At 35.7% G+C, this 25,282-nt stretch overlaps 1 protein-coding gene across 1 annotated transcript in view; it reads right to left on the bottom strand.

Annotated features, from left to right (window-relative positions):
• LOC103263018 (C-type lectin domain family 1 member A) overlaps nucleotides 1–23,964 on the bottom strand; it is a 71,931-nt gene extending 47,967 nt beyond the window's left edge. Inside the window, 8 exon segments of the mRNA XM_021713734.1 lie at nucleotides 1,075–1,159; nucleotides 2,297–2,323; nucleotides 2,326–2,468; nucleotides 3,234–3,352; nucleotides 5,310–5,461; nucleotides 11,572–11,748; nucleotides 13,412–13,510; nucleotides 23,711–23,964. Of these exon segments, the coding sequence (XP_021569409.1) occupies nucleotides 1,075–1,159; nucleotides 2,297–2,323; nucleotides 2,326–2,468; nucleotides 3,234–3,352; nucleotides 5,310–5,461; nucleotides 11,572–11,748; nucleotides 13,412–13,510; nucleotides 23,711–23,912 (1,004 nt within the window). The 5' untranslated portion in view covers nucleotides 23,913–23,964.
• Between the last annotated feature and the right edge of the window lie 1,318 nt (nucleotides 23,965–25,282).

Raw genomic sequence — 25,282 nt, 5'->3', positions numbered from 1 at the left:
ATATTCAGTAGTAATATCCTTAGCTCCCCAATGTCGGCACTCCCCTACAATTAGTTCACAAATACAGATCTCCAAAAAAGTTTGTTTATGCACATTTGTATTTCCTTATATTTCAAATGAATCACTAAATCCTTTTTTCAATATTTTCTTGATTCTCCTTACAGTTTATATTGAAATTCAGATTATGAAACTCATTTCACATTTACTTGATTTCAACTTACAGTAACATTATGAAGAAATTGTAAATATCTCCACTTCATACTTGATGAAATAAACTCTGTGAAGAAAAGTGACTTGCCCAATAAGTAAGTCAGAATAAGAGATCTAAAACCCACATGTTTGAACCACAAATGCAGTTCTCTCTGCATGACACAATAAATCGACAGAATTTGTTCAGAGGCTAAGACATTTTTTAACTAATCAACAGAAAACTGAAAGGAAATTTCTTGAGGAAGAACCTGCAACTACTCTTTGTTAAGCGCCAACCTTATGAAATGAAGTCTTATGAAAATGAACACAAGTGTTCTTTTTCTTATATGATTGATACTTTATGTCATTTCAGTGTGAGATAGATGTTTACTAACAATAAAACTGAGGCAACTCAGTTTCTTCTGTTGAAAAACAAAGACTTTTGGCATATTAACCTTTCTAGTGTTGAAACCCTAAAATTGATTTATCTATAAACCAGTAACACCAATGGTTATGAAGTTGTTACTTGCAATAATCCCTGTTATATTTGTGTATGTAGTCATCTTGAGAAAGAAGTGCCTCACCAAGAAGCCAATTAGGCAGATGTAACTATCTCTCTTTCATTTTTCATGACCTGACTGGAAATCATGTGTCCAGCTGCAATTCAATTTACTCATCAACCACGCATTGATGCCATAAGCCTTCCTCAAAATAGTTCATTTTATGAAAGTGTTAAAATCATCCTCTTGAAAGTAACATATATTTCAAAGACTTATTCTTCCCAAATAATCACATAATCAATATTCTTGTAGAGTCCCCAAAAACTCTCAGTAAGCCACAATCAATTCAATGATTGCTATCATATTTTGAAAAGCATTTCCATACCGAATTTTCCCCAAATCCCAAATCTGTTCCAAATTCACACACTTCACAGTTTTTACACTTATTATTATTATTAAATATTCAGTACCTGTAAGGTATAAATATGGATCAAATGTAAGAAAATAGGAACCAAAGCCGGTCTCGGTGGCTCAACCTGTAATCCCAGCACTTTGGGAGGACGAGGTGAGTGGATTGCCTGAGCCTGTGGGTTCGAGACCAGCCCAGGCAACTTGGTGAGCCCTCATCTCTACAATAAATACAAAATTAGCCAAGCATGGTAGCTCACTGCCTGTTGTTTCGGCTTCTTGGAAAGCCCAACAGGTCAACACTGGGGTGACTGTGAGCGTGCCACTGCACTCCAGCCTGGGCGACAGAGTGAAACTCTAACTCAAAAAAAAAAAAAAAGAAAATAGAAACCCAAACCAGGCTATTACAGGTGTACATACAGAGACTGACATTTTTCTCTGGTCTTCAATTTTTCTGAAGGGAGTATCAGGGATAGCAATTCTAATATAAAGCTGAGTTGAGACTATTTCTTTGCTGAGATAAATTCCAATGGAAAGCAGACAATTATTGGAATCTCAGTGGACACAGGGAGGTATAAAACATTGTGATTCTCATAACTAGAGACATTCCAGTTGGGAAGCAGGCCATAGACAAAATAAATGGGGTCTTTATTGAGACATTGGAAAGGGAATAGTATAAACGGAAACAAACAAAAAGAATTCCTTGTGCATTTGGTTGCATGATCTTGGGAATGATTTCTCCTGATTACTAGAGAAACTGCTCATTTTTCATGGACTATTTGATCGTTGGGGCAAAGGATGTTACTTCCATTTATTTTGTCTATTTCAAAAAGTTTCTCACTTCCCTGAGTATAAGAAAGACAATGAAACTGGAAGATGTGATATTAGATGCTGAGAAGAAAGAAAACTAGAAAGTTATCTCCACTTCGAAAAGATAGATTATAACATTATTCATTTCTGGGGCCGGTTGGTGGTATGTAAATAGGACTTCTTGTGACTGGTAAAGATGCACATGGCCCAAGCTCAGAAATGCTGGTGATTCGGAACAGGAATCAAGAAAACCCATCTTCTTTTTTTTACTAGGCAGAGAGATAGTCTTTCCTGATTATTTTCCAACTGCCAGTGTCTCAAATACCTCTTGCATTGGCCTCACGTGTCTCAGCTTTGTTATTGGTAGTTGAAACTGGAGAGTGGATCACCTCCACCAAATGGTTCAGGGAGGAAAGGAGGCTTTCTGGATTCACGATTGCTGCCCTCCTTTCACAGGCACACCGCCTCAACTCTCGGCAGTCCTTTGAGAAAGCCTTTCCGTTGAGAATCGTCACACAGTCCCTGCTTCTTGGGGTGGTGACGTCTATTATAATATCAAACCTTAAAAACGAGGGAAAATGTTAATTTAATCACAGTTTATCTCTAAAATGAAATCTTAAGTACCGGAAAGTACATAGGAGTCTTTACATGTAATGTATTTTTCTATTTCAAGGAATACCACACGTACTCCAATCTAAATGCCCACTCCAAAAATAAAGCTAGTGTTTTATAATGTTACTGGCTATATTGTTAGCAAGTGTATTCTCAGAGATATTTTTAAAGATGTTCTCCCTATTTCACTCACAGAAAACCCAGAGATCAGAGATTTTATCCTATATCTGGGTATTGACAAGTTGTGTGAATTTAGACAACCACCACCATTACAGCCTGGACTCCTGGGCTTCAGTTTACTCATCCATAAAACATCTGTCTATTCTCTCTCTCTCTTTCTCTCTCTCTCTCTCTCTCTCTCTCTCTCTCTCACTCTCTCAGTTTACTCATCCATAAAACATCTATTCTCTCTCTCTCTCTCTCTCTTTTCCTTCTCTCATTCACAGCGGATCCCAGACACACATTTCTGAAAGTGGCAAGAGAACTGTCCTTGATATTTTACTAACACTATATATCTGTCTCTTTCACTGGTGTATAAGCTGTTCAAGAGTAAACACTGTGATTCAAACATCTTTGGACATCCTCCTGCAAACACAGTATTCAGTACAACACAGTAGTTTGGCTAATGCTTACTGAACGAAATTGTTGATCTCTATCACTCAAGCAAAATCTCTTTATTAAATGCCTTTTGCATAAAATGTTCTGAGGGCTTACAGTTCAAAGGAGTAAGGGGATCCATCCATCCACAGCCAAGTCTTGTCATTGCCACTGCGGGAGAGCCCTGTCCAATAAGAGTAGAAAAACTCAGAGTAGCTCTGAGGCATGGCAAACTCCTGTAAAAGGCACACAAGAAAAATCTTTAGCTTGAAAGGTGATATTACATATACATACAGAGAAGTATGGGGCAGCCAGCACATTTTATACAAGTACATGAGTCCTGCCTCACCCAGATAATGGTACACTTAAGTAAAATGGCATCTGTCTGAGGTCTGTTGGAAATGTGTCCAGGTTAAATAACTTATTTTATCTTAGTAAATATGAAATTATTTATCAATATTCTGAAACCAGAAATCACATCAATCAAGATTTATACATAACCCATTATTTTTAAAGCAAATAATTAAATGCTAAGATTGACATAAAAATATGGGAGAAAGGATTACATAAAGATATGAAGTGATTCTGAGCAAGTGAAGAATACTGGAGGGAAAAGTGCAAAAATGAGATAGTAACCTTTACAAATGCCTGGGAAAAGAAAAAAAAGTAAAAGAAGAATTTGTAAGGATGATTTATGGCAGTAGGAAGAGAAATTTTTTAATTTGTATATACAAATATATATGTACACACATATATAATCATATACATAATGATCCCTCTTCTAATATCCATATTGAACATATATTCCCATTAAAAGGTATTTACATACTTCTCTCTAGTCTTACTCTGCACTGTCTTTAACATATAAATTACCTAAAAATTGTATTATAATTATCTATTTTTATGTCTTTATTTTTCATTGTATATGAATTCCTCAAGGACATACACTTTTTTATTGTTATTTCCTCAACACCTCAGATAATTAATGAAATCTATTGATTTAATGAGAGATTATTGAAAATATAAATCAAACTATTACCAGGCAATAGTTATAGAGTAGACATGTGAAAATAACTGTAGCTGAAACTATTGATTTTAATTAGCTAGGGGACCCTTCAAATTCAAAGTTCTGAAAAATAAATCACACAAAAATTATTTAAATTTATATAAATATATAAAGTTCAAGACAGAAAACAATTATATGGCTTTCATAACAAAATGTACTATAATTTCATATAATATAGCTCAATTATACCTGAGTCCTCAGTATGTGCTGGAGGCAGAAGAAACAAAGGGTATAAGAAAGGTTTATGCCAGGGGACATTGCCTTAGTCATAGAAATCACCTCTCTGTATGCCAAAATGAGCCATCGGCAAAGGATAAAAAAATATTATTTTAATAGATGAGAGAGATTGCAGAGTTTCTTTCATCACAGAATTCAGGAAGTGGGTAGAAATTAAGGTGTACCTAGGATGATGTTAAGAGTTTGATATGGTGAGATGACCATTTAATTCAATTAAATAACCTTGCATTGATAACTTATTCTGCATCAAGACTTCAGTTAAATTCCAGAGAAACAATGATAAATAATTACTAGTCACCTCATTTGAGGAATTAAATTCAAAACCAGTAATAAAAATGAGAGAAGGGGGGATAATCACTAAATATTAATAATGTATTCCAATTGCATATACTTACTCAATGCATGTCAATTTGTAGTTTTAGTCTCACATTTACCTTGACCAGTCTATATTAGGCTGTAAACTTCTGGAAGGTAAGATATATATTTGCAAATTATGGTAATGATTTAATTAAATATTTTTCACTTAATTTAGCTTTGTTATTTTTTAGAATGGAAGAGAGGCAATGCTATTTTCATTTTTCTGACATTATATTCATGCTATTGTTTTTCTATCCAAAACAAAAACATTAAAATATTCTACATTTGCTTCCTGATTGAGAAGGAAGTTTGAAGAGCTATTTCTCCGATTTTTGAGGGTGGGTATTTGTGGAGAACACAATTCCTTTTATCTACTGCAGGACATCATTCAAAGTAATAAGACGTAAGTCCTGATTGCAATAAGTGGAAAAGTCTTTGGACCAATATCCTTGATCCTTAGAATTTTCCTGTCTAGCTCTTTTATGATTTCTTTTTTGTAATCCTTCAAACATTGAAAAGTCTCGGGATCTTACCAGCACTTCTTGTGTGCTTATCTTCAGCATGGTAGAGTTCTCAGCAAAGCAGAAATATTCACAGCCTTGCCAACTTTTACTGTCTTTATAGAACTGGTAGCATTTGTCTCCATGCCACTTCCATTTTTCTGGACAAGGGCTGCACCTGTGTCCTTGGGGAGAAAATTAAGTTACTTTCTACCCAGGTTTGTCGTGCTTTTTCTCTTGAAATTATATAATATTTGATATCACAAAAAAAGAATTGACTTTATTTCCTTTGTATAATTAATTGCCCAGGCAATGAAAACTACACATATTTACTGAGCACCTACTAAATGCCAAGAAGTATAACTGATGCTGAGTACACAGTATCAATTAAAAGAGACACTAACTGTTTACATGGAATATGGAACCTAGTAATAAGTGATTGGAGTTTCCTTGCCACTTGATTATAAAACTCAGCACATGAGGAGAATATTTAATTTTATAAAGCTGTTCATATGTTCAGAAACTCATATTGTGTTCAAGAAACAATAAAAAGTTCGATAATATTCTTCCTCAAAATTCTTTTATAATAAAAGAATATTTCAAAAATACAATGTACACCAATATGATATAGAGTTTTTCCTTACCTTAAACAAGAATAAATAAAATCTTAAGAAAAAATATTGAGACAAGCATGAAATTAAGATGATAAATCTCCATGTATTAGAAATTAAGATGGATATTCAAGCCAGAGAAATAAGTGCGCAGGCCTAGAATGAGATGTATCATGTGAGTAGTAGTTGAAAATACAGGAATTAGGCCCTAAGAGTCATGATTTTAGCAACTATGTGAATACACAACCTTGGGTCTTTTAGAGTTAGGAACCTGTAATTGAATCCCTGTGGGTTTGTGGTATGGTGGGAACATCAGTCATATCCATAATGATTTCTCTATTTTAAAGACAATCTAGTTAAAATCGGAGTGATCAATATACGGGTATTATATTATTGTTTGTATTTCCTTGTAAGTGTAAAATACTTTATAAGGTAAAACAAATTTTTAAATAAATATATAACTTAGGAGGTTATTCTTGTCAGATTATGACATTCCCGTGGTGCTGTGGAGCTCAAAATCTGTTGCATGCTCTCAGACAGTTCTGCTTGCCCCAGAATTTTGCCAGAAGGAATATGACAAACCTGGATAGACTCAGGCACAAATAAAGAGCGTTTCGGACTTCTTAAAACATAGAACAAGGATGGAAATGATGCTTACCTAAAAGGATTGCTGTAAAGAATAAATAAATAAAACATAGTGCAATGAGTGCACCAACTTACACATATTACAAAGTATTCAATGAATGCTTTTCACTGTTGTTATGACAACTTAGACTGGTCATGCCTTCTTGGAGTACTGTGCCACAAAAGACGGTGAAGCTACATATGGGTTCAGCAAGGAGAATCTTGTTTCCCTGTAATGTCTGCTCTGATTTCAGTCACGATTAATTGAAATTTTGGCACAATATTATTAATACTTCATTTCTCTTTCAACTGCCATGTGTTCTTAAATACCTCCAATCTTCACATATGCAAAGCGATCCTCTGTGTGCACTGTGTAAAAATTAGTCCCACATTTATTTGGGAATTGATGAAAAGCGAAATTTTTTAACTGTTGCTCTTTCAAACTGTTTCAGCTTTGGCTCATCCATAATTTTCCCTTTATCTTCAGACTATCTTAATTATAAATATTTGTTTTCCTTGAGATTCCATAGCCTTTATTCTTTGTGAATGAGACAGTGAGGTTTGACTTTTGGGATTTTCGTTTTGATCTTTTACAATATGTATATAACAGAAACAATAAATGTATTCGATATTCCGGAGCTAAAAAAGAGTGAAATTTTCAATGAATGTATAAGAGGAAGCAAGGTACAATTAATATTAAAGATGCAAGACAAAAGTCTGGGAGCCTTATGTAAAACATGTAGAGATATTCAGTGGCTAGAGACAGTGGTAGAAACATCACTTTATTGTCAAAACTTTTCCTAAATATTTAATATACTATTATGTGAACAATTGGAGAAAAATGAATAAAAGTCAGAAGAAATTCATTTCTCCAGAGATACACACACATATACGGTGTGTGTGTGTGTGTGTGTGTGTGTGTGTGTGTGTGTGTGTGTGTGCATGTATGGAGAAAATACACATTTTTGGCCAGATAAATGTGTGGGCTGAAAATGGGCTGTCCTCAAATGTTTTGTTTATGGCATATAAAACTTGAGAAATTATAAATACCAATGAATTCTTAAGCTGAATAGGTACACTTTCTGTGGACTCACTTTACCCATTAAATACGAATTTATGTATATGGTATAGTGCTAAAAATGTTTACAGCTGTTCAGGATCAATAGAGCAATAATATTCACATTACCAAGGTCAATATCCCTAGGAAGGACATTTAGTTTCATAAATACATGAAAATGTGTCAGCGAAAAAAAAAATGCCTGATAATCTATTTCTTCTCATAGTCATTCCTGTTTCTTTTTCTCTTTTATTTCTTCTGTGCTTTGAATACAAGGAATATAAATCAGTTTGTATATCTAGCCCATGCTTCTTTTCTCATATATTTAACTTTCAAACAGCATTCCTGGTTCCTAACTTTTCCCTTATTACTGTAGAATTCTTCCCCATTTCACTTGATCATATCTTCATGCTTCTAGTTGCTTTTCCTCAAAGTTCTGGTGATATCTTTGAATTTTTATTTCTCACACAATGCATTTTATTCCATCATGCAATCATTTCCTCTGACTATATCCTAGTTTGAGGCACCATCCTCTTTCTCCTAGACATATCTTGACAGCCATCTCTCACCTGATTTCTCTCTTGCTATTCTTTTCTCTTCCAGTCTAATTTCAACATAATTGTAAAGTAAGCCTTTAAAAACTCATGCCAGATCATGCATATTCTCTGCTCAAGACCCTATAACGAAAACTCATTTACTCAAAACAGAAGCCTGATTCTTTACAATGTTCCTTAATGCTATCCGTCATCTCTACTCATCTCCTACTAGTGTTTCACTCCTCCACTCTGCCACAGGCACATGAACTTTTAATTATTTCTTGAATATGCAAATATCTTCACTTTGTTGGTTTTTAAGCTTTTTTAATGTAAGATACAATTCAGGATTAAGTATACAAATGCTCATTATGCAGGTAACCTTGTTGATGAGGTGTGACCCCTCTTTCTCCCTTGGCAGTTTCCCACTACTGCCAGTCCCTTACTTATAGTATTATGATAATTGTTCAAGTTCCGCAACTTGGATGGACTTAGAGTCTATAATATGAGTGATCTATCACAGAAACAAAGAACTGGGTATCATATATTCTCACTCACTAGTATATTCACATTTTAAGCTTCTTTCATTTCCTGTTTAGTTTTTTTCCTGTTTTCTTGTCTAGTTTATTCTTCCTTCATATATTTACATATCTAACTACATCAACATTTTAAGCCTTTGTGGCCCCTATATAATCATCTTAACTAAAGTTGACATCTTTATTTAAAAGAGCAACATACCATCCCTGAGTTCCTTGTCCTCCTTTCCTTTTCTACCTTTATTTCTCATAACATTGATTAACCTCTCTTATGCTATAAAATACCGATTTATGCATATGGTATAGTGATATAAATGTTGTTGGCCTTATATGTCTACCATCTAGGGTTCCCCGCATATAAGACTTTTAGTACTAAAATTAGAAAAGTTTTGGATGAACTGGGACATGTGGGTTGATAAAGTATGAATATTTGTCCCCTCTAATCTCACATTGAAATTTGATGTCCAGTGTTGGAGAAGGGACTTAATGGGAGGTGCTTGGGTCATGGAAACAGATCACTAATGAATGGCTTGGTGCTGTCCTTGTGGTAATGCATTCTCATGCTATTAGTTCCCTCAAGAACTGATTGTTAAAAAGAATCTGGCACCTCTCTCCCCTCTCTTTTGCCTCTTCTCTTGCCGTGTGTCACACCAGCTTCCATTCAACTTCCACCATGAATCGAAACATCCTGAGGCACTCACCAGAGTAGATACTGGCACTATGCTTCTTGCACAGCCTGTAGAATTGTGCACCAAATAAAATTTTTTCTTTATAAATTAACCAGCCTCATGTATTCCTTTACAGCATCACAAATGGACAAAGGCATTTTTTGATTTGTTTGTTTGAAACAGGGTCTCGCCCAGCGCAGAAGCACTATCACAGTTCTCTGTGCCTTGAATTCCTGTGCTAAAGTGATCCTCCTGCCTCAGTCTTCCAAACAGCTGGGTCTACAGGTGCGTGTCACTACACTCGGTTAATTTTTTAAAACATTTTTTGTAGAGACAGGGTCTTGCTATGTTGCCCAGGCTGGTTTTGAACTCCTGGCCTCAAACATTCCCCCTGCTTCAGCCTCCCAAAGTGCTGAGATTATAGGCATGAGACACTGTGTCTGGCCTCATCATGTTTTATGTTTTTAAATATATTTCTTGCTACTGCCATGATAGAGTAAGTGGTCCATAAGACCAGAAATCCTGTGCTTTGTAAGGTATGTATGCATCAGTAGACAGTCAATAAATATTAGAAACATAATAATAGTAATACTAGCTAAATGGATAGATAAATAATAACTGAGTAGATGAATAAATTAATGGATGAATAATGAATGAGAAGAAGGTAAGAAATGAAAAGTAGCAGAGTAAAACTGAGAACTAATATCTAATCAAAATATATGAGAATGTTTTTATGTGAATAAGAAACATCAATACATCTTCATGTAGATTTTATACTTAAATGCAATTTCTTTGCAAAGCATTTTTTGTTTTTTGGATAACTAAATGAAAATTCTAGAGACTATTGGTTTCAGAAAAACCTGTATTATCTTTTTAGATGATGATGATGATGATGATGATTTTGGCAATAGGATCTTGCTATGTTTCCCAGGCTGGTCTTGAACCTCATGGTTCAAGTGATCCTCCAGGCTTAGCCTCTCAAGTAATGGATTATCTTTTTTAAAATAAGGCATCCAACAGAGAAAAGTATGCACACTGGGTTGTCAATAAAATAAGAAAAGGAAATTATGACCAGTGAGATCATTAACCATGTGGGAAAAATCACCTGAGAAGTGAAACTGTGCCTATTAATACTATTTTCTGGGTAACTATGAATCAGGGTGTCTGCTTAGGATGGGAAGTGGTGGGTCTATAGATGACTATAGGACTTTGTGCTTCTTTAGATTTCCCAAAAAATATATAAATAATGGAAACCTGAAAGTGCATGCTGTTTCCTATGTATTCTCAACAAATAGCAGAAGAGAGGGCTGACTTGAATAAAGTGGATCATTATAAAACTTAAAAAGGACAGGATAATAGTAAGACACACACACACACACACACACACACACACACACACACACACACACACACGGGCTGAAGTGATGCTCCTAGAATTATCCACTAGTCTATTTACCAAAGTGTGGTTTACTAACTATTAGCATTGTCATCATCTGTGATCTTTATTTAAATGCACATTTTTTATACTCATCCTAGTTATACCAAATTTAAAAACTTGAGTTTGATTCAGTTTATCAGCACGTTTAAGTCAAACTCTGTATTAGTCTTAAAATTTGAGAAGTATAGTTATGAGTTTGTTAACTTCTTTTAGGGAAGAATTTGTAAACACATGTGCCAAAGGAAATTGAGACCTAACTCTGTATTTTATTTGCTTGTGGTATTATGTTGGTTATTCTAGGGTTAACTGTTTTTGTTGTTTTAAAGGTCTGCATTTGAAGAATTCCTTCACGTGTTATAACACAGGTGCATATGAACAGCATGATCCCATTAAGTGGCCATCATCTTTTTTTTTTTTGAGTTGGAGTCTCACTCTGTCACCCAGACTGGAGTGCAGTGGCCGCCACTGCAGCCTCAACCTTCCAGGCTCCGGCGATCCTTCCGCCTCAGCCTTCCGAGTAGCCAGAATTACAGGCATGAGCTACCATGCCCGGCTGATTTTTTGATTTATTGTAGAGATGAGGTCTCGCTACGCAGGCGGGTCTCGAACCCGCGGGCTCAGGCAATCCACTCACCTCAGCCTCCCAAAGGCACGGGATTACAGGCTGAGCCACCGAGCCCGGCTGTGGCCATGATCTTAAAGTCCAAACTCTTTATTCAGTTTGCCAGATTACTGATTAAGTAACACACAGCTCCCAGTTACACTGATGAGAAATTCAGTTCTATATTGCGTGATAGGCTGGGAGTAGAGTGATCAGCACATACTTACCTCCAGTTTTGTTATAGAGTTCACGACAGAGTTTTTCAGCCACATGCTGCAGAGTTTTTGCAAGCTTCCTATTCTGGGCTTGTAGAGATTGCACCTGTTGGGAGAAATTCCCCAGTCTTTCTTCCTTTTGGGAGATGCTGTCTTGCTGACTATTGGAGAGCTGGTAGTACTGAAAAACTAATGCAAGTGACCAGGTCAGACTGGGCAACTTATGCCTGCATTTCTATTTTTATTTTTGCATGTGGGGAAAACAAAGCAGTATGTTGTTTAGTATCTCAGGCTCTGAGGTCTCATATTGCCTATATTCAAGTTTGTACTTCAGTACATGTATAATAAATTGTATCACTTTGGGCAAATTAATTTCTTCAAGTCTTTCGAAAAAGATGAAGTCATCATAATAGCAGTTTCTAATTTCAAGAATAAATTCCCAAACTATATTTACTGCTTACCAAATATTTTTAGGTCTCAATTATTCAACCTATAACCACAAATTTATTTGTTAATTGATCATCATGTTGAGTATTGACAATACCATATTGTTAGTCATTCAGTTATTGAAATAATCTTATTTTCATTTCTATACTTTTTAGATAAATTTACAATTAGGATCAGAGAGAATAAGTAAATGTTCTAACATCTGTTGACTAGAAAATTTCAACCTTTAGATTTGAATGCTGTGTTTCGAAACATAAGTAGAAAAATCCCTCATGAATCAAAAGGGTTGCTTTATATTCCTGAGAAAAATGGTGATTGCAAAACAATAGTTACAGAAAAATGAAATAAAAACCTTACGATCAGGAGGAAACAATCAAAATTGTTTATTGAATTTCAGTTTTAAGTTCACAACTAGAAGTTTTAAATTTTTCCATTAAAAAATCAATTTTTGACATTAAATCTTGCTCTTTTTTGTCTTGAATCACCTTCTTCAACTGTTCAGAAAGCATTACTGTAGTATCTCAAACTGTAGTCTCTCAATCATCTAAAATGATAAGGTAAATATACTCACTTCCTTTTCTAAACTTGAAAATGTATCCTTACTGGTTGGAAATTGAGACTTTTAGACATACTTTTTTTTTTTTTTTTTTTGAGTAGGAGTCTCTGTCGCCCAGTCTGGTGTGCAGTGTTGCATCCATGGCCACCACAGTCTCGACCTGCTGGACTTTGGCGATCCTTCCGCCTCAGCCTTCCAAGTAGCTGGAACTACAGGAACGTGCTACCACACCCAGTTTTTTTTTTTTTAATTTATTTTAGAGATGAGGTCTCACCAAGTTGCCCAGGCTGGTCTTGAACCCCTGGGCTCAGGCAGTCCTCTCACCTCAGCCTCCCAAAGTGCTGTGATTACAGGCTGAGCCACTGTGCCCGGCCCATTCTTTTTTGCTTGATTTTCACTAGTTTTTGTAAATGACTCTATAACTTTCTGGCCTTTTTGAAAAATATCATAATGATTAAGCAGCTTAACTACTCTCTATCAATAGTGTGGTGTATAAATAAAGTCTTTTCCTTCTGCACTAGTCCATACATACTGAGAGCAAAAATCTCTGCCACTCGACTAATTTTGGAATTAAAAAGAGTTGAAGCATGCATTTTTAAAATTATGACTTTTTTTTTTACATATTGGCATATAAACAAACAAAATCCTTATCTCAAACAAAATGCTTAATTCTAGTTGGCAAGTGATTACCAGATTTTAATGTTTCTTCTACTTATCATTTAAATAGTTGGCATTAGAAAAAGGTACACAGAATTTTCCAGAATTAAAGTTAAAAAGTCTATAACAAGTTTTTCTCATCCTTGACAAACCCTGGAACTAGAACCCTCCCCCCAGTCAGAGTGGACTTACACACAAACCCCAGGATCGCCAGCCCTATCAGCAGCACCAAGCACAAAGTCAGTAAGGTCAGGGCAGCTGGACGCCAAGCTGAAGAGGGAGCCCCATGCTCTGCAGGGAACAAAAGAAAAAGCAGGATTTGACTTTTTCTTCGTCTTAGATCTAAGTCAGCAACAAGCAAGTGAGAGCGATTGATTCTAGACAGAAATAAACCATGCAGGACAACGGTAACCAGCGCTAGAAAACAGCTAGATTCTTTTGTAAGCTTCAATCATCTCTGTTCGCCCTCCCCCCAGAAGTCCTACTTGGCAGTGAATTATATTATGCATTACAATTATTTTCATACAGTTGTTTGTATAACCTTCTGTTTGTCAAAATTCTAATTATGAAAGACTCATGAAAATGCTGAAATAGAGCCTGAAAGTCTCAGAACTTTAACAAGAAAAACCTTTTCACATCATCAAGGAAAAGATAAAATTAATTTATTGTTGCTTTTGCAAAATGCTCCCCACCACCCCCCGAGTTCCACCTATGCTTCATCTAAATGGCAAATTGCATATCAATAATAAGGAATGTTCATTTCATTTCACCATTTCTCTTTGAGGCTTTTGGTTAAAAAACAAATCCCTCATATGGAAGGATGCTGTTTGCTTACTTATTTGACTTACATCTCATCAAAATAGATAGCAAATAAATATGATCATCAATTTCTCTAGGATGGATCTAAACTATCTCAAGGTTTTTTTTAAGCAGGATTTATAAAGAGGACAGAAAAACTCCCACAGTGGGAGGGGATCCGAAGGGGTTGTTGCCTTAAACTATTTCAGTTTTTAAATAATTTAACATTAGATAATTAATAATTTTAAAAGGTGTGAACAGCGTCTTTTACTTGTGCCCATTCCCTTAAGTTCGATTTGTAATTGTAGAATATTCACTGTAGTAAGTCAAGGGTTATCCCATCACCTAGTGATGTCACCTATCTGGGTCTGAATGACTTGAGATGTCTGACAGGGTAGAGTCTTAATTAGATGCAAGTAGCATCCAGCATTGTGACAAAAATGAAACAAAGGAGAGTAAAACCCTTAAACACACTGATCTATTCTGTGACTTGTGAGTTTTACTTCATTGAGAAATCAAGTCAGTTTCTAAAACAAAAAGATTAAAGATACATAAAGTATTTTCCTTCTAACAAGGTCCTCTACATAATACATTCTAGGCATGGAGATTTGTGCTCAATATTATTTCCAAATGAGGGAATAATAAGTGGTAAAGATAGTATAGAAATAGAAAATATGATTACTATCCTCTGGAATTTACAATCTAATAGAAAAAAAATGTTAAAAACAGACTAGACAAACCTATATATTTAAAATATGAATTGCATCCACTCATAATAGTCATCTCCTTCATAAATAGCTTTAATTAATCAAATCCAAATGAATCTTTCTTAACAATGTCAATTTCATTGTGGTACTTCTGACTTAAAAATTTCCAGTAGCTTTATTGCACTCACAATAAAATAGTCTCACACAATAGTCTCTTTATTAAGACCTTCCCTAGCTCTTTCATACCTTTCTGAACTATTCTTTCCTCATTCAAATGCACTACTCATCATGGCCTTCTATTTTGTCCTACTTCTGTCAAGCTTGCCTCTGTCTTGTATCTTGTGTCAGCTCTATCTCTGCTTCTGCATTAATTTCAGTTTAAATGGGGCATCTTTAGAAGAGGCCCATGAGTTCGTCCCTAGCATGTCACTCACACTATTATATGTGGCTTTTAAAATAAGGTTATTAAATAATATTTTCATGACTTTTGTTTGTTTATCTCCTTTCTCTTAAATGCATGTTCCATTAAAACAATGATCTTGTTTATCTTGTCTAAAAGTGTATTTCCACTACTGAAAATAATACCTGGCACCTTAGGGTTGAACAAATATTTGAATGTTTAAATAAATGAAAAATGAAATTATAAAATATTAGTGTGACCTAAACTATGTAAAATTTACAGACATCCAGAGAGTTTTCTAAAGTTAAGTTTTATAGGTTGATTAGAAGAAAAACATCTGACCAGCCTGGGCAACTTGGTGAGCTCTTGTCTCTATAATAAATCACAAAAATTAGCCAGGCATGGTGGCGGGTGTCTGTAGTTATAGCTAGTTGGAAGGCTGAGGCAGAAGGATCACCTAAACCCAGCAGGTCAAAAGGAATGCCTGAGCCCAGGGGTTTAGGGGTTCAAGTCCAGCCTGGGCAACTTGGTGAGACCTCATCTCTACAATAAATCACAAAAACTAGCCCAGCGTGGTGGTGTGTGTCTATAGTTCCAGCTACTTGGAAGGTTGAGATGGAAAGATTGCCTATGTCCAGCAGGTCGAGGCTGTGGTGGCTGTGAGTGTGCCACTGCACTCCACCCTGGATGACAAGAGTGAGACTCTGACTCAAAATTTTTTTAAAAATCTGATTTCCCTTGCATAACATTAGGGACATGAAGGTATTGATTTTCTGCTTAAAGGACCAAAAAGAAGAGTGAACTTAAATCCTTACAGTAAAGTGAGGGCCTGGATTTTAGAGATTATAACATTTTTCACTAATAATTTTATCCATAAAAAGAACAAACACATAATCTTTTCTGAGATTACCTACAGCACATATAAAGAAAGTGTAGTATGTCTTCTGATTTCTTCTGCTAAGAAATCACAGTTTAAAAAATTAGAATCTTCCTTTTATCAAATTCTCACATTCATTTTCTCATATTCTCTCTCTCTCTCTCTCTCTCTCTCTCTCTCTCTCTCTCTCTCTCTCTTTCTCCTTTTCTCCAATATTCACAACCCCTAGTATTATCTGAAGACCAGAGAAACACTGACCTGTCCTGAGTAGTACATTTCTCAGGAAACCAAATTTCCATGATGAAGACTATAAACGTTTTCTTTTTCTTTTTCTTTGATGTTATTTTTCCCTCTAGGTGTTTTTTCTAACTGTGAGTGTAATGTCTTTGAGTTTTTTTCCAAGTTCTCCTAATCATACTAAAGTTTCTCTCTAGGGACCACCTCCACCCTAACATAAGACAGATTTTCACAAAAGTTAGCTGCCTGAAGGTTGCTTGAGTTTGGTTTGGCTTTATTGTGGTTTTATTTTTTGGAAGATAACTTGAATACTGTCTCCTGAGGCATGCTTAGAAAGAGGCGTGGACAAGTCAAGGAATGATATAAACATCCCAAAGAATAATAAGATATGTATAGAAAAAAACCATCCCTTTCCTGTATCCTCTTACTATAACCATACTATAAAAGGATACAATGCCAGGGTCAAGTCTCAAATACAAATTCCTATGTAGTTATATGAAACTTTGTGGATGAAGAGAGTTGTCATACTTGACCAGTTACTCTTCATTAGATATCAGTAAGGGAAAGTTTCTATTCCACCATGCCCAGGGTCTGTGAAAAATTAAGCAGACATTTCCAAGTATAGTCTCTTAATGTGCCCTGAAAGGCAAAAACTGGGAAATATGGAAAGTTTAAGTAATTTGCATATTGCAAACTAGTGGCAGAGCTAGGATTAAATAATTATGCTTAACACCATACTTAGTATACTTTTCTGTGAATCAGGAGACACAGAGGGGCAAAACAGGTGGTGATGTGCATTATATCAATATTTCAGAAAATACTTTGATCTTTTAGATCATTACTTTGAACATTTTCAACAATGAAACATTGCTAGCCATGTTTGACTTTTGGATATATTTTTAAATGTAGTTGTTGTCTTTTCAGCAACTTCTCTTTGTTTCCTTGATCCTCGCATATGTCACATAGGAAATCTCCTCACTGGAGTCTGAGTTCAGTGAGTTGAGACTGCTTAACTCTGTTCATGAAAATGCAAGTTTTCTTTCTCTTATAAAGCTTATTCAAATACAGCTACTTTCATTCTCCTTAAATGTAAATGGTTATTATCCATCCTATTATTTACAAAGAAAATATGTCTAAGATCACATGCTATTTCCAGAATATCACTGAGTTTTCAATTCACAGTATTTAAAAACTTAATTATATATTTCTTCTTGAGTAAAATTTAGGTTGGTAAATTTTATATCTCAAAGAGTTTCAAAGTATGGTTAAAAGTAACTTTACCATTAATAATAATTGTTGAAATTTCTTGAGTTACTCAGATAAATATCTAATAGAAATGTTCTCATGTAACTTTACAAACACCCTATAAGGTAGATATTTCACAGGCAGGGAACTGAAGCCTAGAAGGATTAGACAGGTTATTCAGAAACACACAGCTACTGTTAATAACAGTTACTGAGTGTGATATATATATAGATATAGTTGTATTTCATTGGAAGCTACCAAAAATAATTCTAAAGAACAAATATTTTTTAACCTATACTTGGATAAGAAAATTTAATTACTGGGGAGACATTTAATTTGCCTAAGTTTGCACAGCTTGTAAGTAATAGACCTACTCAAGCAGACTGATTACAGAGCTAGACATTTTAAATCATTTTTCTATCCTCCCAACACAGCTTACATTAATATTCACCCTTATATGACAGTCCCATCAGGAATTATAGAAAGACACCAGTGTTTTAGCACTTACAACTTTTTACTTCTATATTATGAATAAATATGTTGTGAATATGTGTTCAATATCACTTTATCAGCAAGATGAACCTTTGAAAGTGTAAATGATGCTTCCTCGCTTCCATAAGAAAAAGTTTTCCAAGGCACATCCCTTTTTAGTAGAAATTTCTTAGCATGCCGTATTTCTTATTTTTTTTATCTTAAAGATGTGAGGTTCAATTCAGGATTAGGTTGATAAGTCTGCCCAAAAACCCCTCATAAACTTCCTGCCTTTGAAGACTTACCATTCCTCAGCCCAATGGTCCTCCTTTTCACCTCATATTAGACTCTGCTGGTGATTCCCAAAATTACTCTTTCCCTAATCTAAAATCTAATCCAAAATGAGCACCTCATCTTTTCTTCTGAATTTATGTCTTTCTTACTTTTACACCTTTAATATATTATATATCTGACATGTGCACCTGGCTAGTTCTTGACCCTGCTTTGATTTTTGTGCTTGTGACCTTCATTATGGACAATCACCCAGTGCCCCATTCTGCTGTCTGGAAAACCTGGATTGTGTCTCATAGATCCAGATCACATGCCACCTCCTCTATGAATTTGCAAAACTACACATGTAGCTCACCCATTCCTATATTGATATGTGGCCTCCAAGGTAGACTCAAGTACTAAATGACATTTTGTTATAACTATCGATTTAGAATATTCCTTCCACTTCTCTAAGCACCTCAAAACTAGAGTTTACTAGTGCCTTATATAAAGTTTTGTAATTAGGGTTTGCTTGAAAGATCTATTGAATAAATTGGCAGTGATTTATGTTTTGACTCTGAGATGAGGGATTTATAAGGGGGGACCCCCCCAAAATGAAATTATCTTTTGGAGGGTGGGCCCTTTGTAGTACAGGGTTCCCTCATTAGGTAAGTGTTCTAGGAACCCATTGGCATCAGTGTGCCAGCTAGTGTTGTTGTGACAGACTGTGTTGCGGAAGAAACGTCCTGAGTTGTGGCAAACAGGTGACTGATTCTTCCACTACGACAACACATCCGCCCACACTGCACTGACTGTTCAGCAGCTTTTGACCAAAAATGACATGACCGCCCCTCCCATGCCTCCCTCCTTATTCACCTGATCTTGTCCCCAATGACTTTGTTTTTTGTTGTTTCCTCAGTGAAAAAAGTCCTCAAAGGGAAACGTTTTGCTGATGTGGAAGAGGTGAAACAACAAACAGCAGAAGCACTACAAGGCATCAAAATTGATGAGTTCAACTGTTTTGAGCAGTGGAAAAAGCATCTTGATAGGTGTATTGCATCAAATGGAGCATATTTGTGACTGAAGTTTAAACATGTTGGAATAAATACACAATTTTTCATAAATAAATTTCAGGTTTTTGGAGGGTCCCCCCCCTTGTGTATTGTAACTGAAGAAATGAAACTAAAAAGCTGAAAAAATTCAATGACATTGTAATGAATGTGAGTAGAAGAAAAAAATGAACTGAATTTATTATTAAATTTTTTAAATTATTTAATAAAAGGAGTTTTTCATATTCTTTTGTTAGACTAACACACCAGAGGAATTTTGGACCATCAATTATTTCATCCTCTCTTTCTGTGCCATATCTAATGTGAGTTCTTTCCCCATACTTCCTTTCTATCTACAATTGATTCAGAGTTCTCCACATCTTAGAAAATAAGTTTTAAAATCTCTCACTCAACCCTGCAATATCTTAACAGGTATTACATACTTCAGAATTTACCCTTTATATCTTTAAAAGAGAGAGCAAAAGAGATAAAATAAATTATTTCTTCTACTACTTAGTCATCCGTTTCTTTTCAAACCACTGCTATCAAAAATAATCATTTTTTATTTTCCTCTTTATTGTTAAAACAAACTATTTCTAATTTTCCTCCCACTTAAACCCTCTGCATATTTATTGTGATTTTTAAAATGTTTTCGTCATTGCCATTGACTTTCCATTACTCTTGAATTTATTGTCTCTTTCTGTCCAAGATGCCTCTCCTTCCTGCTTCTGCCGCTCTCTACTATCCATTTTCAGTGGCTCTTATTGGACTCTAGTTCTTTCTGCCCCTCAGTTGTTGATATTCCCTATGATTCTGTCCTTGCCACTCTAGTCTTTTGTTCTTTTTTCTTCTCATTTTACATTCCCTCCCTCAGTGACCTCACTCTCATAAATTTTAGCTACAAGCTATCTATTTTACTTAATTATTTAAGTGCTTACTTTACTTATTTAATTACTATGCCAATAATTCCCTCATACATATACGTAGCTTGGAATTCTTACCCCAGTCCACATCCTGCACATGCAAGTGTCTTTGGACAGCTCCAAATATATGTCTGTCCTCCCCTTAAACTCAAACTGAATTCATCACCTCTCCTATTCCTCCTATAGTTTCTGTCTCAGTTTATGGCAACACCATCCATTCTGTAGGTTGACAGAACCTAGTCAACCTACAGTCAATCTTTCTTTTCTTGTCTTCTCACGTGTAATCAATCACCAATAATGTATACTCTATCTCCTCATCATCTTTCGCATCTGATTCCTCTGCCTCATTCTTACCTTATTGCCTCATTTCAAGTTCTTGTGATCTTGTGGCTGGACCAGTGAAAAAACTAGGCATCAGCGCATCCACTCCTTCAATCCATCCTTTTCATTAAAGCCCACATGGTCTTCCAGAAACACAAAATTGATTATATTTCACCCTGTTTAAATTCCTCACCGATCTTATTTTAACTATTGAATAGAGTTAAAATACTTCAGTATGGCCTAAAGGCCACCCTTAACTTGACAAGCTCCTCGTCCACCTCTATACCGCAGCCATGCATATTGCTTACAGTACTCTAAGAGCACAAAGTTATGCAAAACCTTCATGGCTTTCCTTTCATGTGTATCTCTGCCGACTGCACCTTTCAAACACCCTCACCACCGATGCCATGTCTTGTGGAACATCAACTCAATGGTCACTCACTCTCTTAAACCTTTCCTGATCTCCTCTACCCAGTTAGGTAGAACTAACTAAGCTCTCAGCTGCGCCTCCTTCCACACCTTAGTACATTTATAGCTTAGTTAAGAATTGTATTAGACTTTCAGTTTCTTTTTAAGCAGGGATCATATCATAGTCAACATTATATCCTCAGTATGGGAATAACATGATCCCAATCAATCACAACTTCGCATTTTACTTTTACTTACGATATCTTCAATTATTTGGCATTTTTAAACACAAACATGTGTGTATATATGGAGTTTAAATTTCCAGATGTTCATATATGTGGCATTAAGTTGTGGAAAGTACACAGTTATACATCACTGTAAATCATGAAAACATTTTCTCCTTCTTCCATTTTTTACATTCCTAGCAGAGGTAGCTCATCTTATGCATTTATCAAGGTCTCTGATCTATTTGTCTCCAGGAGACAGAGTACCTGTGTACCTGGACTTTGGCTGCTGGGTTGTAACAGAGGCTTGAGAATAAAAATCTAAAAAAATAAATGAATGAATATAATGTATTGCTTTTAATTATAAAGAAAAAATAATCATTTCCCACTCATAATTGTACCAGAGAATTCAGTTGAATCTGAATCCTCTACATTGCTAAAAAATTCTCAGAGTGATTTTTGCCCTGTTAGTTTTAACAACAAAAGTGTATCGGATATTTACCTAACAAATAATTTGACTTCTATAGTGACATTTTCTAAATATTTGTATTATCACAAAAAGATTTTTTTTTTTTAAAGATATACATGTAAGGTAAGATAACTGTTCCAGATGTTTGCCTCCAAGACACTTCTTGGTAACCTCCATTCCTACTGTTTCAGTTTCCACTTCTTACAAAAAGGCTCCACATGTTGCAGTTAGTGTTTTATCTGACTCCACCCTTCATCCTCAGCAGAACTTACTTGTACACACTGTTCCAGATTTTGCTGATCACTAATTCTTAGGAGAGTTCCTGGCCCCAGTCAAAGGTGAAAAATGAAGTTGTACACAAGCCACTCAAAACCACAGCCCTGAACTGACTCTTCAAAAGATTTTCTGGAGGAAAACACTTTGTATCTCATTACATATATCCTGTTGCTACAGAAACTGACATCTCTACTGTTGTCTTTTAGCTTCATATCATAGAGCCTGGAAATCCCCCAATGTCCCCTTACAACTTACTGGGTAATTAAAAAAAAAAAAAAAATTCACCTAAAAAAAACATAGTAGAAGGTCTTGGATGGAGGATCATTCTATGAAAAGAAAATGCGTGGAAAGATTTAGCAGGGAAAAAGAAGAAAGTTACTTGATAAAGGGGAAAAGAGATAACACTATAAAAGGGTATGTCTGGATTTAGAAGGGTGACGAAAACCTGAATATGGTTAAAAGGGAAACACAATTAGGCTACTTTTCTGGTGTAGACTGACAAAAATCGTTGAACAGAACATTTTAGGAATTTTCAAGGGATGAAATATTGAGAGGAATCTTACTTTTTTGAAGTGTCTGTGACATACCAAGTCCGTTACATGGTTTACCATTCTTCGTACTCATAGCCACCCCATAAGGGAGGTTTTGTTACTTCTATTATATTAGTTCAAGTTAATATGAATTAATATGTATAATATGGCTCAAAAAATGTAGGCATATAATAAGCACTATAAAAATGTTTGCTGTCATTAATATTTTACATATAAAAAATGTGAGACCAAGAATACTTAAATAATTTGTAACTTGTGTAAGATCACACAGATGGTAAGTAGCATACCTAGTATTAGGACCTAGAACCTAGTCCTAACTATATGATTACATGAGATCTTCTCAGTAGAACTCAAGTCACATGTCTGCTTTAGATTGGCTGAATGGCCCAGGAAATAAGATCCTTCTCTAATATGTCACTTATGGAATAGAATAGAACTAAAAAAGAAATCATGCCTATGTCATAGAGTGAATAACTGGAAATAAAATTATAAAGTAGAGGCTAAATATAACTAAAATTAAATATTTTTCTAATGTGATTCAATCTTCTCAATAATTCTGAGTAAAAAGAAATAGAGTAAATAGAGTAAAAAGAAATACGGACTGGATGTAACTGAATCCGAGGCCACCATTTAGATTATCAAATCACAGAACTTAGGAGCTAAAAGGATCTTAGAAAGCATTTGCTTTAGTCACCTTTCATTTCACAGATGATAAAACCAAACCCCTATGTTGACATGACTTTACCAAGGTCTCATAACTTCAAAATGCTAAATTATTATTACAATAAAGTAACAGGGCCAATTTTTCTACTTGGAAATCTCCCTCTTAACACCATGAGTTCAAAACTAGAAAAAATATAGTTTTACAAATTTAAATTTCCAGGTCAGATCACAGATGGTAAACAAAACAATGCTTGACTTGTTCTTCATGGGAAGGTGTGAAAAAGGGATATAGCTTTAACTGTACATACAGTTTCACTTTTGTATGGTATACCTGCGTGGAGAAAGCAACACACCTTCAACTGAAAACCACGATGCTAGCAATACCATTTTAGAAAAACAAACATTTGTGTATATACTGAGTTTAAATTTCCAGAAGTTCGTATATGTGGCATTAAGTTGTGGAAAGTACACAGTTACACATCACTGTAAATCATGAAAACATTTTTTCTCCTTCCTCCATTTTGCACATTCCTAGCAGAGGTAGCTCATCTTATGCATTTATCAAGGCCTCTGATCTATTTGGTCTCCAAGAGACAGAGTACCTGTGTGCCTGGGCTTTGGCTGCTGGGTTGTAACAGAGGCTTGAGAATGCAGGCTCATGGTGGTGTCCCACTCATCATCCAGCATGTCCCTCGTGCTGCTGTACTTGGCGTGCATCTGGATTCCTGCAGGGGTGAGATTGAGTTGTGGCCAGATTGTCCCAAGATGCCTGGCTACTGTGAGCCAGTTCAGGAAGCAAGGCATTGAAAGGCATTCCTAATGTTTTTTCCCCCAGCAAGTAGCAGGGGAAGTCTCTGACTCCAGTTCCTGCCTGGAGAGGCCCAACCCCTCTCCTGTGAGCTTGTACTCTGAATGCCAAATTGGTCAGGCTGTGAGGAAGCAGCATGTGTTTTCTGTGTGGGCGGCCTCTTTCTAAAGAGTTATCACAAAAATGTCCCTTCTCAGGTTTCTCCTGTTTATCTTTTTGTATTTTTTATGTAACTACGGTGTAAGGAAGGCAAGACCTTACAATAGCGCAGTGGTTCCTTCAGACTCTGCAGGGTAATAGTCAGGAGGACACATATTCCCCAGTTTCTTCCCTATCATACATGTAGTCAATTAGACTAAGTTAAACCTCTTCATACCTTTATGAAAAGAAGAAAAGCTATAGAACCTAGCCTCTTTCCTTCTCCAAGGGCAGAGTGTAAAACACTGAATACCTGAAATGCCGGCACCACAGAGTTCTCTTAAGAGCATCTCATTAATTTTACTCTTTCATTTTACAAAAATGAGGATTGAAGCTCAGCTATGGGTAGGGATTTGTCCACAGTCTAATAATCGGTGAGTGAAAGTAGATTTAAACGTACTCTCCTATTGTCTATTTAGTGCCCTTTCTTCTTATAGTACCTTAACTTGATTTAACATGTCATGGTACAAACATTATTATCATGAGAAATTACACATTTCCTTTTCTTTCTTTCTTTCTTCTTTGTGAGACAGAATCTCGCTGTGTGGCCCAGGCTGGAGTGCAAGAGCGCTACTGTCGCTCACAGCAGTTTTGAACTCCTGGGCTCAAGGAGTGGGAGTCAGAACTTTTCAAACTATTACTACCCATCGTGTGGCTTTGGGAATCCAATTAACAATGTGTCCCTGAATTTACAAAACTGAGAAAGAAAGCAGAAAATTGTTGCAGATGATGTTGAAAAAGTCTTCCTGAATCAGCACAATAGAATTATATTACTTATCTTAGTCTTTTTTTGCTGCTACAACAGAATACCTGAGACTGGGTAAATTATAAACAGTGGGTATTTACTTCTCAGAGTTCTAGAGGCTGCAAAGTTTAAGATCAAGGCAATGGTAAGTTTGGTTGTGGGATAAGGGCTGTACTTTCTGAAGGAGAGGAGCATTATGCTTTCATATGTAAGAAAGCAAAGGTCAAGTTAGACAAATGCTTTTTACAAGAGACTAATCTCATCCAGGAGAGAGAAGCCCTCATGGCCTAAATACCCCTTAAATGCTCTACCTCTTAGTACTATCACACTGTCAATGCCTGAATTCTGGAGAGGACACATTTAAAACATAGCAAGGTGGTAAATACTATCTTGTGATTTTGGAATGCCAACTAAAAATTTGTG

This window comes from Carlito syrichta, unplaced genomic scaffold (genome assembly GCF_000164805.1).
Source record: "Carlito syrichta isolate Samal-C Ts95f unplaced genomic scaffold, Tarsius_syrichta-2.0.1 Scaffold304704, whole genome shotgun sequence".
Taxonomy (NCBI): Eukaryota; Metazoa; Chordata; class Mammalia; order Primates; family Tarsiidae; genus Carlito; species Carlito syrichta.
This window is presented reverse-complemented; position numbering and strand designations above follow the sequence as displayed.